Genomic DNA, 15,651 nt, shown 5'->3' with positions numbered 1-15,651 from the left:
TTTCCGCTTCGAGATAGGAGCCTTCAGTCGAAAAACCACTTTATTTCAGGACTATAATATTTATGATTGTAGAGAATTTACAAAACACGCACGCACATCCTTACCAACCCGAATATAGAGTCTCTATCGGTACTATGTATATCAGTCTTCAAGGCTTTCTCTGTACACAAAACGAAAAAAAAACAGCCGATCACAGCCATGGCAGCAGTTTCAAGTCTTCGTCATCATCCATGATCTCGCAAGAGGTCAGAAGCCCGGATTTCTCCAACGAACAAGAATGAGAAATCTTGAAAGACCCAATGATGCGACACATCTCTCCCGCATCATCAATCAAAGAAATGGTTCGAATTGCTTCCGTTCGACATTCGCGTCCGACTCCGCTTTGGCCTCGACGACGCGATCTCTTCGTAGTCCTTGTCATAGTCTTCGCTGTCCTCGTCCAACGTCAGAAGGCGTTTCGATCGAGCTGCTCTTACAGGTCTTTCGCTCAGAGCTCCGCTACCGACGTTATTATTGACATTGCGTTTTGACGGAACGGGTTTCTTCTGTCGGGACGACCGTCTCGGGGGCGTCGAGTCGTCGCTCGTCTCCCGCGTTGTCGTACGACTAGCGGTTTGAGATCTCCGAGCTCGAGTCGAGCGTCGATCGTGAGCCCCCGGAGACTCCTCGGTGGTGATTTCTTCGGATGACGCTGCGTCGTCCTCCTCCTCCTCGTCAGCACCCGCTTCCTCTTCTTCTTCCTCATCATCATCGTCATCATCCTCTTCGTCGTCGTCTTCGTCTTCTTCTGTTGATACTTTGATCCTCCGTGGTTGAACGCGAGATCTTTCGTTGTTGGACGTTCTACGATTGTTCGAGGATGCTGACGCAGCCGGGGTCGCTGCCGACCTCTTCCGCGGACTAAGGCTGGAATCATCCGAGGTACTCGTCGTGGGACTATTACCCGAAGTATTGGACGCGGCCGACGAAGACGTTGAGGCACTTGTCGAAGAACGGTTGCCTAGAACTGATCATTCCGTTTTTTAAAATATTTTCAAGGGAAACAGAGGGGGGGAGGGGGAGAATTGATTCGACTCGGGGCTCTCCGAAACGGCCCGAGATTTTTCCAATGGGAAATTTCTACCCCACGGCCGTACGAAGCCTACGATACTCACGTTTGACTGTCCGTCCACTACGGGTGGTGAGAACCCTGGGCCTGACCTCCTCAGAACTCAAATCTTCTTTTTCGTCTTCCGTCTCCGTGGTAATTTTCCGTTTCCGGGATGCCATGGATCGGGTGTCGGTCCTCGTTGATCTTTGGCGGTCTTCGTGTTCTTCGTCACTCATCGACACCATATCGTTGAAACGAGTGGGTCGCACAACTCGCCCAGATCTTGTACTGGTGGTTTTTGTGACGACCTCCTCATCTTCTTCGGTCTCGACAGGGCGCCGGCGCTTCGTGAAGGAACTGCTGCTACCACTGCTGTGTGTCTGACTGCTGCCGCTGCTATGGCCGTTCGTCTCCGCAGGTGACGGCTTACTCCGCCTCGGATTGGATCTCTGAAGTCTAGTATGGCTTCTTTTGGAATACTTCTCTTCGTCGCTGTCCTCCTCCTCTTCATAAGTTTTCCTAGTTTTAGAGCGTTTCATAGCAGCCTTGTGATCGAGGATAATGCCGTGCATGTGGGTCTCGAACATAGCGGATAATCTAAGCGTCATCGTGTAGATCCGAGAGCGTTTATCCGTGTTATAGGTTCGCGAGTTAGCAAAAATTATCTGCATGTCTTTCGCGAAGTCCTCAGGCGTTCCGTAAATTCCATTCGTCAATTTGTCGCTCACAGTACCTGCGGAGAAAGGATCAATGACGTCATCCAGATGAAGTCATCATCTGCGGAAATACCTCATCGGGCGCGTCAGCGTCCGCTATCGGCTCGGATCGCAAGAGAAAGCGTTCGGTTGCACTCACTGAGATCCATGGGGGTTTTGATGAGTTCAGCGTAATCAGGGAACTCTTCGAGATCAGGGGGCGCTCTGAACGGCTCGGAATCTTCCTGCTGGATGAGCAGCGCCACGAGTGTAGCGCACTGTTCTCTCCAGTTCGAAGTCGTGCGTGTGGTCGGCCGTCGAATTTCTTCTCTGCTTTTCTTCCCTGGACTTTTCGAATCGTTGTAACCATTCAAATATAATCTGTAACGAAACCATCGGAATTAATCTCCGCTCAGGACGGCACAGCGCATAATAGCGGGACAATCTGGGGGTCATGGTCTAGGACTCACTTCCTGCTCGGGCCTGGTCCCCCGGAGTCGTCGGAGCTCAGATCGCCTCGGGTGGTCTGGTCTCCACTCGAGAGCCTCTGATAAATAGACAGCGGGTCTTCGGAATTCACATCGTTAATGAACTGCAGCAACACTCTTGTCAACAGCCTCGCTTGCTTCACTATCGCAGACGAGGATTCGTTGAACTTCTCCGCGTTGTATCCAATGTAGGATACATCGAACTTGATTCCCTCCTTGCGTCGGTAGAAATTGTTATCTAAACGCGACCTGATCGTCGTCAAATCCATCGGATAAGCCACCACCGTCGCGTATGCAGGATAGCTATTGAGATCAACAGGCACCAAAAACGGTTCCGCTATGGACAAGGTCATGATTACGTCGAGACCCTTCATCATGCGAGTCCGGAACGCGTCTCGGGACTCGGTGTCGAAGTCCTCTTGAGACGGAACGTACTGCAGAGCCTCTCGTTCTCCCGGAGTGATGTCGACCCCGCTGCCCTGGGTCACGGGCAGTCGAGTGTGATCCACGGGCTCGAAGTCCCAAGGACTCATCCGCTCTTCTTCGCCGTTGTCCCATTTCACCATGAAACACTGGAACATGGAGTCGGGGAATTCGGGCTGGATGGGTTCGTGTGTTTTGATGGTGCCCAACCACCACTGATCTTCGATGATTGAGCGGAAACGGTCTCCTGGTTTCCAGTCGCGCTCCCTGGCAGTTTGGAAAATTTGATGGAGGACTAGGAAATCGATGACGTCCGAACAATCGTGATAACGTATCCAGAAAGCGTCCGCGCTGTTCGGACTGCCCGGATCGGTACACTCGACCTTCACACAACACAATCTCGGCGGGAGGAGCTCGAATTTCACGTCGAGCACCCGAACCTTCTCCTGCTCTCGGAGCTTCTTGTTCCAATGGAATTGATGCTCTTTGCCCAGTTTGTACAGACGCCGACGGCGAACCGCTTCACAGTACAGCTCGTGCCCCTGCTGGAAGTACATGAGAATGTCTCCCACCTGGGGAAGGTAAGGCGTTCTCCGAGGCATAACGTCCGTCAGCCAATCGGGGGGACGGAACTTCTCCTGCAGCTCGCGAGGTCTCCGCCGAGACGAAGGTCCAGCCTGCTCGATTTCCTCCTCGTCATCGTCCTGCTCCTGGTCGTCTTCTGCCTCCTCTTCGTTCGATTCCGTTTTTTATCGGCACCCTTCTTGAAACGCGACGATTTTCTCTCTCCGGTCGCTGAACGACTCTTCGCTTTCTTCTTCGAGTTTCTTTGGCGAGCCGATCTTCGCACCGTGCTGTCCTGATTCTGTTCGGAGTCCGAACGCTGATCCTCCTCGGCATCGTCCTGGCTGCTGCCCTCGGAGTCCTCCTCGTCCTCCTCGGTTCCCGAGGTTGAAGTTGGCGCGCTATGAGCCTCTTCGCGGACCACGAGGCGGCGACTGCGCGTACCTGGACAGAGGGAACAACGTTGAGCATAGAACGAATTTATGGGGCAAACATACAGGGTCTATGAAAGGATAATGAATTTATGAGTGTTCATTCATAATTCATATTAAATAATAGCTCGACTGCTCTCACCTCCTCGACTGGAGCTGGCAGCTGCGGCGTGACCGTTCTGTCTGGCACCGTTCCTCTCGGTATCCCTATTGCGGGAGCGGCCGGTGCTGGTCCGCTCCCGACCAGGCGAGTCTTGCTCGTAGTCGGAGTCGCTCTCGCCGACCTCATCGAACTCATCGTCGTCGATTTCCATGTCTTCGATCGGGGCCGAGCTCCGGAGTGCTGAGGAGAGAAAAAATGTTTGAGACACGATCTCGACACTTCCATCATCAAGATGAGACTCATCCATCGGACCGGGAGAACCAACCTCGACCACTCGATCGGTGGAGATCATTGAGAGTGACGACCCCGCGACGACTTCTCGAAGAACCGTTGGTCAGAGAACTCCTATCCTTGTTCTGCCGCAAACCGTAAGCTTTGGCGCTGCTGGCCTCGAGCTGTTCCCGTTTCTTTTCCCTATGGAAATCTACCATCTCGAAATCAGCGAGGATGGAGGTCCGATTCAACTCGCGTTCGATCTCCGGCGCACTCAGGGGCGGGACCACAATCTTCTTCCTCGGGACATTCATGGCGTTGTTCGCTTGACCCCAATTGCCTCCCTGTCGAACTCCTTCGACCTCGCCTTCGCGACGCATGCCTCCTCTGCTCGAAGGCGTCGGAGGAGCCCGGCCGGCTCTCGCGTTGTTTCCCTGTTGATCCTGTAGTCTCTGGATCATGTCGTCGATGTTCGGCCGTCGGTTCGGGTCTTGCTCCTGATTTTGATCTCTCGCTTCGACGGGGATCAACAACTCGTCCGGGCAATTCTCTCTGCCTGGAACGAGCCTCTGATAATTCGGTGGATAAGGTCTGAGATCGATGTTGACGAGGAAGGGCGCCGGCATCAGATGCGGAGCGACCTGCGTTTGCTCGTCGAGAACGTTTTGGTTCGCGTCCCGGATTAGCGGTTGGTAGTCTGTGTGGAAAAACTGCTCGTCTGGCACTTTCGCGTACGCTTCACCATTGCCCAGGCCGTAGAGCGAGAGATGACCGTGTGAGTCTGTCGCACAGAATGTCAATCCGTCAGGCGAGACCTTCAGGTCGAACATGGCTCCGAAACCTTGGCCTTCGAAGAAGTTGAGGAACGTCTTCAGCGCTTTGCCTGCCGTCATGTCCCAGATGATCACTCTGCCGTCATGGCCTCCCGTGTAGAGGATTCGCCGATCAGTCGGATGACATTCGAGGGAATAGACGTCGTCTTCGTGGCCTTTGAGGACCCGGAGCAGCTGACCCGAACAGCTGTTCCAAATTTTGACCGAATGATCGCTGACGGTTGTGAGGACATTGCTGTCGTCTTTGGTCCAGGCTACCATGTTGACTTTCATTTTAATTTTCACTAGTTCTGAATGAGCGCCCTCATCGTCTCTCGAGGTGCCTTCGAGGTTGGTGGTCATTTTGAGCGTGATGTTCGTCCAGCGATTCGCCTTGAACGTCCAGATATTCGCGGTGCCGTCCCGCGAGCCAGAAATGAGTCTCGTATCGTTGTTGGCGAACTGTATCGAGTCCACGCGATCGGTATGCGCGGCCAGCTCCGCGATACGTTCCGGTTCCCGTCGACAGCTGAGAGTACCGCTCGGCTTGAAGATCTGATAGATGCGAACGAAGTGGTCCGCGGATCCTGTGGCCAGCAGGGACCCTCCTGGACTGAACGATTGACACAGGAGTTGAGCACCGGCTTTCGCGCGGTCGGTGAAGCGCCGTGGTTCTTTCTGGAACTCCTTCTTCTTGGCATCGTATTCCCAGAAGCACAGACTGCCGTCGTTGCCCGTCGACGCCAGGAAAGACCTATCGTAGAGGACCGACGGACAGAATTTCAGGGAGGTGACCATCGACGTGTGTCCGATGAGAACGGCAACCGGTCTGAGAGTTTTCAAACACCAGACTCGGATGGTTTTATCGAGGGATCCGGACGCGATCATGCTGTTATCGGGACTGAGCGTCAGGTCTGTGAGTGCGGACGCGTGACCTCTGAGGGTCGCCACGAGGCGGCCGTCGATTGCGCTCCAGATCTTCACCAGATCATCGTCGGCTCCCGTGAAAATGAATTTTCCAGTGTGATCGTATAAAACGCAGTAGACCGCTGACAGATGGCCAGCGATTCTCCGGAACAACGATGAAGAACTGTACATGCTGACGGGCGCGATGCCGAGCAAATTCCTGCTCGACGTCAGTTTCCGGGTCTCGGTCAGGAGTGCGATCGACGGACACAGGGTGGTTGCAGGGTTGAGAATTTTCTGACCGCGCCGCTCCATGAACGGTTCTGTTGAGAAGAAAGGCCGCCGTGAGACGACGCTTTCTTTCGTACGGAGCGCGCTGTGACGCCCGGTTCCGAGAAGAGTTCGCGGAGCCTTCGCGAGCGCTGTTGGAACAGCTGTGTTGAGCGCGGTACAGAGATTCTCGCATAGCCGTAGCAGATAGTCCGACTCGATCGGACAGAGCCGCTCCTGGAAGCGAAACAAACCATCCATCAATCTGAAGAACTCGTTCGCCAATTCCAACGGAGAGGAACTTCCATCGAGAATAAAATTCGGTTCTCATCCGCCGACTCCGGAAAACTCACCATGTACTGCACTGTGATGTCATGTTTGTTGCCGATCCAATCGGTGCGTTGAGAGAGTAACTGCGGTATTCGTTCGCGACTTAGTTCTGTGTTTTTCTTTTTCTATGTCCCTCGCACGATTCCTCCGAAACAACAGATTGGCAAAAAAAACACCGGAGCTTCACGGAGCCCGTCAGACCTTGCGATAATTCGCACATACGTACCTTGTGCTCATCGATTTCCTCACGAATTGCTTGAGCTGCACGCTTGCATGGGCCGCCCTCGAGGAACTTGGCAATCAAGTAGTACAGTTCTGGAAGCGAATAGTTCGATCAAATTCCCTTCATGGAGCGAATTTCCGGAGCTCCGAGGTCGAAACTTCATGTGGGAAGCCCGATGTATCAAATAGGTCACAACGTTTGTCTCAGCTCCCTCGATTCTCGGGCCGCGGAACAGCTCTCCTAGGAGTCCGGTATCATGACTTCACGGTCTCTGATGTGTCCGAGCCCAAAATGTCGCAGACTCTGAACAAGGTAGTTCGAGATTCGCATATTTTGTTTCAAATGCAATCACGGTGACCGTTAGCGAAAATTTCTCGTACAATCGGAAGCCCGCTCTCTACTTCAGAAGCGACTAATTTGCGTCGGTCATGGTTCGAGAGACCATGTGGAATTAGCTCCCCCAATACGCTCGCGGAAATCTCCGAGCCCCGTTCCGAATTCGAGCTCTCGAATCTCAAAACAAGCTGCTTTGTGGGTTTGTACAAGCCTAACGGACGCTTCAGGCGTCTCATATTTCTGAATCACTCACCTTGCTTCAATGAGTCAGAGTCCGCCATAATGGAGAAAAGTTTCACAACCCATTCATATTAAAGCCACCTATACCTGGAAATATCTTTTCCAACAGACAAATTCACCACAGATAACTTCACTCACACAGGGAGATTCACATTGACTACATGCACCACGGCGACCCGGCCGCGTCACAGCGGTCATGAGCGAACTGCGATGCAAAGTAGATCCTCGCCTCGAGGCTGTAAGGGGTTCTCAACAGACTCTGAACTCAATAACTCCATCGCGCTTGCTTCATCACGTCTGTTCAAAACCTCCCGTCTGAGAATGAAGACGATGAACGCCTTTCGACAAACAGCTTGAAAGCCTACCGAGGCCCTTCGTGATTTCGCTGTCTTGCAGGGCCTTGCTGGAAACGCACGTGCGTTTGTTTACATGCCGTACTCTGATTTGACTTCTGACCAATTTATAGACTGATCTAGTCCCCCCGGTCTGTGTCCAAGTGATCAGGGGAAGCCGGTGACTTCATTTGACAAAAATTACGTGAAAAGGTCATGTACTGTCATTTTCACGGAACTTGTGATAATTTCCCTTTCCCCCGAGGGTCAACGTTCGTAGAGGACGTCTTGGTCGTTTGGGTCGAACCTGTCGGACCCAGGGCATATGACCCCTCAAAATTCATCTCTCGGAACGGACAAACCAGCCTGGCGAATTTCGAGAATCGAGAAAATCGCCTGGAAAAAACGCTTATACGGCTCTTTTCTAACGCAAGCCAGCACCGCAGTGGTCGGTCGAGCCCACATAGCGAGAACCGAGCTCTTCTCTGTCCCCCTTCGCGAAAATACCTCTCCCCGGTACTCGGTAAACGTTTCGGAGGACTCCAGATTCCACCTACGCTTCATACATGAGACATCATCGGTGCAGAAAAAAAAAGATTGACTTCATGTCACCGATTGGTAAACTATTACCGGAGGCCAGGTAGTGCCTAGTACGATTATACAGTTCACGTGACCCGTGGGATACGCGAAACCTTGGAAGGGAGCCGAAGTTGCTTGGATGACGGACGGGGTTTCAGTGAGCCATCGAGCAATCCGGAATCAAACGAAGCTCGGATGGAAGCCTCTGCAGATTCCGATTCTAGCATAACCCTCGGCGGAGCGATATTCGCGGCCAGCTGCTCGTTCGCACCCTACGGATTGCTTTCTTCAACTAGGCAAAGGTCCGAATAATGATGACGATGATTCTTGCTGGAAAGTGTACCGGCGTCGGGCAGTCCCATTAGCTCAATTCCAACCCCATATTTGCGCCACAAACAGGAATTTCTCATCCAGTACATTCGATCAGAGGACCTCGCGAGTTGACACCCAAAGGACGAGACCGCCCAGTTCTATATCTTTGCAACTTCAGCTTTTAGTTCGGCAGGGGCTTTTGACACCTCGAGCTCTGGAGCCTAACAGACGGAGCTCATTGGCGACTGCATGCGGTGGTCTGCAGTGTTCGAATTCTTGTGCCAGGTTTCGGATGTGCGAGAAACTATCACGACACTATCATTTATTCTTTCTTTTGCGATGCAGTTGAATGTGGAGAAGGGATGTGTCGAAGGGGGAAATTATCCTCGCTCAGGGAGTGGGTTCGTCAGTCGAGTTCGGAGGGGCTGAGGAAGAGTTGGATTCTCCGTCACTCCGATCGTGAGGAATCGAAGGAAGTCTCGGGAGGAGTTCCTACAAGGGCGGCGTGGGTTCATCGCGCGGAAGAAGTTCCCCCCTTACGATCGTCTACGAGAGAAGGGAGCCCAAGTTGAGGCGCCAATTCGACGCTGGACTCTCTTGATGAGCGAGCCCCGGACTTTTAGGATACTCCTGCGGAAACACCGGGTCCTTACGCAGCGAGCGCTCTGTCGGTGTCCGCTGCGCTACGCAACTAAACATAGAGCCACTCCGTTTCCCATCTCCCTCCGGGTTGGCAAGCTCAAGTCCATCCGAATCCGGACGCGTACTTAATCGGGTGAGCGTATTGGGGACGAGATTCCATCCCGCCTGCAATAGGGATTGCGGTTCCGGCGGTGATCCAGCTTCTGGCGATTCCCCCTGACATCCTCGATAAATTTTCGTGTATCGAGACGTCGAAAGATGTACGAATTGCTGGATTTGCTGCATTTGCATCCCCACGATATATTTCGGCAGAGAATCCTATGCTTCTGCGACGCTCCTATCGCCGAAGCTAGGCACACGATGGAACTCAAGGTGTGAAATGGGGTCGGCGAACCCATGCTTTTGGAACTTATCTCGCTTGAATACCATCTCGGGTAAAATACGATGGTCCACCTGGAGGCAGACTATATTTTCGATGATGTGAAATGCCCGCATCAGGCCGGTGTCGAATACTAAGTGAAAGGGACTCCGAGTTCTCACGAAATTTTCTCGTGCATCGGCACTGACGAACGATTTGGTGCGGTTGTTCCCCCGCCGATTATGCCTATTTCGCCCAGTTTTTCGGCCTGTTCACTTGAGGATTTCCATTGCCATTCTGCCTGCCTTCTCTTGGTATTTTTTCGTGCTTGGACCTCCGAGCTCGAGCGAGCTCCGCTTCCGGGGGAGCTGGCTCGCAACTAGATCAGGGGCTATGTCACAGAGTTCGCAGAGACGCAGCTCGGGACTTCACTCACAGTGTTCGTGTTCATCTCCACATCATTAATACCTTAGCGTAGCTTGAATACAGATCCGGTGATGGGAGTGAGAGCTGTCCTTCGGAAGGATGCTCGATTTTTCCGGTTATTCAAGTCCGACTCTCAAGGGGTCTGAGCTCGAGGGCGAAGAACCTGATTCCGAGAATCGATATGGGTTTGCTTGAGAACGCCGACTCGATAATTCGATTATTGATCATCCGGGAGTCTGGAGGTCTGGAGTTCGACCACCGACATCCAGGCTTTGATATCGAGGTCAATTGCCCATATCTGCTTGCCTCGTCTCGCGCCGTTTGAAAGAAGCACCCTGTATAAATTCCATCTCCGAACTCCGAATTCGGGGTATCTTGTTGATGAGTATTTGAATCGTGCGCGCTGCCTGGCGCTCCCCACTGAGCGAGCCGATGCCTGGGGTTCGAAGTCGGAGTCCGAGTCCGGATTCCGGAGTAGTGATCGGCTGCTTGGACGCTTCTCACGAGCTCCTGAGCTGCGAGAGACGGGGTGCGGGCTCCGTCGATTTACTCCGGAGAATTCTGAAAGAATCGGGGGATCGTAGATTGGTGGGTCCGTAGATTCAGCACGACATCGAGACCCGGCACGGTGATCTATATGAAGGAGAGAGGGAGCGAGAGTTTCAAGATGGTGAAGCAAACACGCCAAGACTATCGGATCTGGGATCGGGGTCCTCCCCGATAATCGGGGACTCCCATCCCAAGGATCACTTTTGTTAGATTGTATCTTCTCAAGCGATTGAAGAATATATCCCATCCACCGGTCGCATATTCAGGCTCGTCTTGAGGGTCAGTCATTGCAATATTCTCGGACACTTCCGGGTGCAGGTGAGAGTCTGCGGCCTATAGCCACACGTTTCGAACGGCAAGCATCGAATCGCGCACCGCACACTGTGTTCCATCCGAGTGGTGCCGGATAAGTTCCTTGTCCCCTTGACTTGAGAAGCTCTGCAGGACCGCGATGTTCCTCCGGATAGTCCTGGAACTCAAGGGCTGCGCTAATCGACCCTTTTACCACATAATGGCCGCGAGAGTACCGCGCAGAGGCGGCCATCCGGAGGTCCTGGAACAAATCGGGAGTTTCGATCCGATGCCGAACGAGAGAGACGAGAAGTTGGTCAGCTTGAACTTCGAAAGGTACTTTCTCTATCGAGCTTCACAGGCATCTGGAGTGCTCAAGCATCGGCTCATGCGAGCCTCGTCAGCCCGGGGGCCGCGGATGTGAGCGGTTGCTCCTCATGTGATTTGATTGAACGATCTCCAATTACAGATTAAATTATTGGTTCGGACAAGGAGCAACTCCCAGTACCGGAGTCGGCCAACTGCTCGGCTACGCGGGCTATACCGGTATTCATCCGTACTCCTACAAGAGAGCTTGGGAAGCGCGGAGAGCCGCCCTGAAAGCAGAAGCCGAAGCTTCAGAGCCGGCTGTGCAGGAGGCCACGAGCTGAATTTCTATTCCCACGAGCAGAAAGTAATCTAGGATCCTGTAAATAAAAAAGATTTCTGACGCCTACATCGCGGGCTGTTTCCCGATTTCCTGGAACCTTCCGTGTGACGTACGCTGCGAAGAGTAAGAAGAAAGCGAGCGCAAACCCAGAGGCCCAGAGGGCACGACAGCTCTCTCATCCGCAAAACTCTTTTATTCGACTCTTTTCGCCTCTCTCGCATCCTTTACTCCAAGTACAGACTAGCAGCGAATACTATATCTCTCCGGATCAAAACAGAAGCCTGCTCTACTTTGCTATGCAGTTCTGGGTTGCCAATAACCTTTGCCGCGTCTCTGACGTGACCGAGCAGTTCGTCAAGTCTCTGTATACATCTCACTATCGTCCCTTCCTGCTGATTCTCCGCGATCTGCATGATCTGGCCGAAAGTCATGCCACTGGCCCAGTTGTAAACGACATTGACCAAGCCTCGGTTGTACTGGTCGAGGTACGTCTGGGGATCTTCGTCGAAACCGCATTCTCTACGCACCGCACCGATGGACAGCGCGAGCGCCTTGAACTCTTGCATGATTTCTTCGACAGGCTCCGGGATATCGGCCTCCTCGTTTTCGTCCGATTTTCCCTGATATACGAAGACGGACAGGAGCGCTGCCAATTCGGCGGGCTTGCATTTGATGAGGACATCCCCTACCAGAAGTTCCGAGAGCAGAATTTCATGGTTGCTCATCGCTCGAGCAATTCTTCCTTTGAGTTTTAGCGGTCCATTTGGTTCGAGATAGCCGAGCCTCTCTAGGAGCGCGAGATGTTTATGATATTCAGGCATCATCCTCATTCCTTCCTCGGACAACATGAGATTCACTCTATCCAGTTCCGACTGAACGGATATGACTTTTTGCGCCATTCGAGAATGGCTCTCGAACAACGGACACTGAGCACAGGAATGGGAAAGCACACGTTGTTCCCAATAGTTTGACGTTTGAAGTTGTTCGGCGAGATCGAGACCAGCTCCTTTCAGCTCCTTGGAGATATTGAATTTTGTGAAATCCCACCGCTCAACCATTTCGAAAACGTTCTGGCCCGCTTCGCGAAGACCTTTCGGCGTTCCGAGGCTTTTCACATCGATACGGACGTCGGTTGTTGAGAGATCGAGAATCTCGCCGGCTCCGATCGTGAGCTGCTCGCATTTCGGATTAGAGCTCGTGGTGATCTTTCTGGAAGCCGGCCAGTAGCACTCGGATTCCGCCTTCTCCGCCAATGAGACGACAGAGATCTGTTTCTGTTTCGAGTTGAACGATGCGATGACCCCGAGTCGCGGCGCTTCGCCGTCTCTGCGGAATACGAGAACTCTTCCGGTCGGCAGGAGTTTGGGGGCTGAGGAAAACTCGAGAATTTTGTCCCAAAGCGCTCTCCTGTTCGCCGCCAGTTGCTCCAATGTGCTCAGGCAACTCTCGATGTCGACACAGCTGTCGCATTTCAAGCTCTCAATGTTTTCGAGATCCGTCCTCAGCTTGTCGCGGGTCTTCACCATCTGATCGACTTGGGACTGGTTCTCATCCTCGATGAAAGATTGTCGCATCAAATCCTCAACTCTCCGCTGAAGTCCTGCTTTAAGATTGAGTATCATCGCGGTCGTCACTTTGAACTTCGATTGGAGACTATGCGGCTTGCCCATCATCATCGTTTGCAGAGAGCCGGAATCTGGCACATCGGAGTGAATCATGATCAAGACCGTTCCGACCGTGTCTTTCCCTCTGCGCCCGGCCCTGCCCGCCATCTGAATGTACTCGGCCGGTAGCAGATCACGGAATTGACATCCATCGTATTTCCGAATTCTGTCGAATACCACTGTCCTCGCGGGCATGTTGACGCCCATGGCAAATGTTTCGGTCGCGAAGAGAATTTTTATCAAGCCTCTCTGGAAGAGCATCTCGACCACCTCTTTCATGATCGGCAGAATTCCGCTGTGATGAACTCCGATTCCGTTCTTCAGAAGAAGCTTCAGCGTCTCCACTTGGGGAAGACGGCGATCCTCCGAAGACAGTCGCGCCGTACACTGGGCTATGAAGCGATGAATCTGCGACTTCTCCGTTGCCGTTGTCATGTCGACGTTGGCGAGTGACGCCGCATTGTCGTCGCAACGCTTGCGTGATAAAGTGAAGAGAATCGCGGGACAGGCGTCTTTCTTCTGAAGGTATTGCAGCAGCGTCAAGTAGCGACTCCTTTCGTCAGGCCCCCTCCAATTATTCGACGTTGACTTCTTCGCTGCGCAGACCTTGAGGTAATTTTGACTCTTGAACTGTCCGGCAGAATCCAGGATGAGCAGCGCCTGGTCCGGTAACTTGACCGCCTCGGGAGTGGCTTTGGCCTTCAGTGCTTGTTTCTGCTCGCTGCTGGCACCGATCCGGCCGACATATAGGTAGTGCTCGAGTGGGACCGGACGTTTCGTGGTCGCTATCACATGGATGCGCTTTTGCTTGATGCGGCCAATCCAGTCGGCGAGATTCAAGGCGTTGGGAACCGTAGCGGATAGCAGGACCAGATTAACGTGCGACGGCAACATGATTAGTACTTCTTCCCAAACTACCCCGCGCTCGGCATCGTTTATGTAGTGGCATTCATCGAATATCACCCATTCAAGATCGTCAATTATCGAGGCTTTGTTGTAGAGCATCGAGCGAAGAATTTCCGTGGTCATGATCAGGGTTGCGGCGTCACGATTGATCTGAACGTCCCCGGTCACGATTCCGACCTCATCGAATGTCTCGCGAAAATCTCGGAATTTCTCGTTCGACAGTGTTTTTATAGGAGACGTATAGATAGCTTTCGTCATGTGCCTTCGGCTGAGAGCGATTGCGTATTCCGCGACGACCGTCTTGCCTGCAAGGGAATAAATTTCTTGAAGCGTCTGGACCGCCTGAGGGAGACCGACGCGGACGGTCTCTGACTCGGACAGCAATAGAGATAGCTTGACCGCATTCCCGAACTTCAAAGCGAGATAGAGTGGAGTTCATTCGTGAATTTCAGGATACCTGCGGATGTGTGCGCAGAAACGAAGACATTCTCGCCCTTCTCCATGAGGAGTACGGCTTTCTTCTGAAAAGTGTCCAGTTCGAAAGACCACGAGTAAGCCGGGTTGGGATTGAGTTCTTCATAATTGGTCACTGGCTGCGAGATATCCACGACCTCCGCCCATCTGGTTTTGGTGGGAAGAGTAGGCATGTCGCTGATATGGAGAACTTCGTTCAGCTGAACGTCGGGGATACGATCCAACTCCTCGGATTTCTCGAGCTCAACCACATTGTCTGCGTCAGGACTAGCTTTGGAATCTTCGACGACTTCCACCAGATCCGGCAGAGTGGCCAGGATATCTTGCAAGTTGTCCAAACGGTTCTCCCTGGCTGGGCTGCCCCTCTCGACGATATCGGAAGATTTCTCGAAGTCCACATCACGCTCGAATCCCGGAGGTCTGGAGAGGAGCTCGTCGAAGTCCACTTCGACGGGTGCCGACGGCGGGATGACTTCAGAAATTCCTTTCACGTCCCCAGTCGCGAGATCTCTGATCGGTTTCAATTGGATGCAGGACGGCTGAACGTCGGCTCTCAGTAGATCGTACACATCGGGTATAACCCTGGGCAGATCTAAAGCAGGCGGCTTCAGAAGGAAATTGGATATGTCTTTTTCCAAATCCTCTTGCTGAGTCGATTCGAAGAGCGGGGGCGGAGGAAATGGGGTGCTACCGACGGTTCGCGGCAGCGATCCAGGCTCGTAGAAAAGGTCTACGCGGTCAGGATTCGATTGTGCGACCAAACGGAGATCCTTCGGGTCGAAAACTAAGTCCATCCTGAATACAAGATGAAATTTTTGAAGTTCGAACAAGTCCTGATTAGATATTGGGAGAATCTAATTTCGTCGCCGGCGTGTTCTATCCCCGGACATCTACCTACTGTAGATGTTGAGACGGGGTTTATGAAGCAGGAGGGAACTCTCGGAAAAAATTCACCTGTGGTGATCCCGGCAATGTTTTGTTGATAACGGATGGTGACGTCCTGTCAGAACGACGGAAGCTCATCAAGTATCGACTGCTTGTAGCAGGTGGCGAGCAAATCAAGCGCTCAAAAAAGTTTGCCGATCATCTCGGAGGATTGAAATCGCCAAAAATGCCAAGCGCATGCCAATCAGCTGTTTGCCAAAAGGGAGAGGGTATACGCAACGGAATACCAAACATTCGTTCTGACTCAGAACTTCTGAGTAACTGCCTTCCCAGACGATTCACAGCGTTCATTTTAGCCTGTGCCCATCGGATATGTGATTTTGTGTAAGTTAGACGATTC

General features: G+C 52.7%; 2 protein-coding genes across 2 annotated transcripts; both read right to left on the bottom strand.

Annotated features, from left to right (window-relative positions):
* Positions 1-326: 326 nt before the first annotated feature.
* On the bottom strand, positions 327-11,227 carry BRWD3 (bromodomain and WD repeat-containing protein). The gene is made up of 10 exons (XM_018640537.1): positions 11,182-11,227; positions 6,612-6,700; positions 6,409-6,468; positions 4,120-6,292; positions 3,834-4,034; positions 3,547-3,704; positions 2,256-3,424; positions 1,946-2,166; positions 1,155-1,823; positions 327-1,000 (listed from the first exon to the last, which is right to left on the bottom strand). Exons 1-10 carry the CDS (start codon positions 11,225-11,227, stop codon positions 327-329), a joined length of 5,460 nt encoding a protein of 1,819 aa, XP_018496053.1.
* A 319-nt stretch (positions 11,228-11,546) lies between these two features.
* tst (superkiller complex helicase subunit twister) lies at positions 11,547-15,473 on the bottom strand. Its single transcript, XM_029112227.1, has 3 exons — positions 15,321-15,473; positions 14,350-15,161; positions 11,547-14,197 (listed from the first exon to the last, which is right to left on the bottom strand). Exons 2-3 carry the CDS (start codon positions 15,158-15,160, stop codon positions 11,547-11,549), a joined length of 3,462 nt encoding a protein of 1,153 aa, XP_028968060.1. The 5' UTR covers position 15,161; positions 15,321-15,473.
* Positions 15,474-15,651: the final 178 nt, after the last annotated feature.

This window comes from Galendromus occidentalis, unplaced genomic scaffold, assembly GCF_000255335.2.
Source record: "Galendromus occidentalis unplaced genomic scaffold, Mocc_1.1 scf7180000077487, whole genome shotgun sequence".
In the NCBI taxonomy this organism is placed as follows: Eukaryota; Metazoa; Arthropoda; class Arachnida; order Mesostigmata; family Phytoseiidae; genus Galendromus; species Galendromus occidentalis.
The sequence above is the reverse complement of the archived record's forward strand: the minus strand, read 5'-3'. Positions and strand labels throughout refer to the sequence as shown.

Excerpts from the sequence above, each read along its gene's own strand:
- BRWD3 (XM_018640537.1), bottom strand. The coding sequence starts at position 11,227 with ATGAATACCGGTATAGCCCGCGTAGCCGAGCAGTTGGCCGACTCCG. Across the intron at positions 4,035-4,119 it reads CCACCGATCGAGTGGTCGAG|CACTCCGGAGCTCGGCCCCG; the intron begins GTTGGTTCTCCC and ends TTCTCTCCTCAG. Across the intron at positions 3,705-3,833 it reads TGCCAGCTCCAGTCGAGGAG|GTACGCGCAGTCGCCGCCTC; the intron begins GTGAGAGCAGTC and ends CCCTCTGTCCAG.
- tst (XM_029112227.1), bottom strand. The coding sequence starts at position 15,160 with ATGGACTTAGTTTTCGACCCGAAGGATCTCCGTTTGGTCGCACAATCG. Across the intron at positions 14,198-14,349 it reads TTCTGCGCACACATCCGCAG|GCAAGACGGTCGTCGCGGAA; the intron begins GTATCCTGAAAT and ends ATTCCCTTGCAG.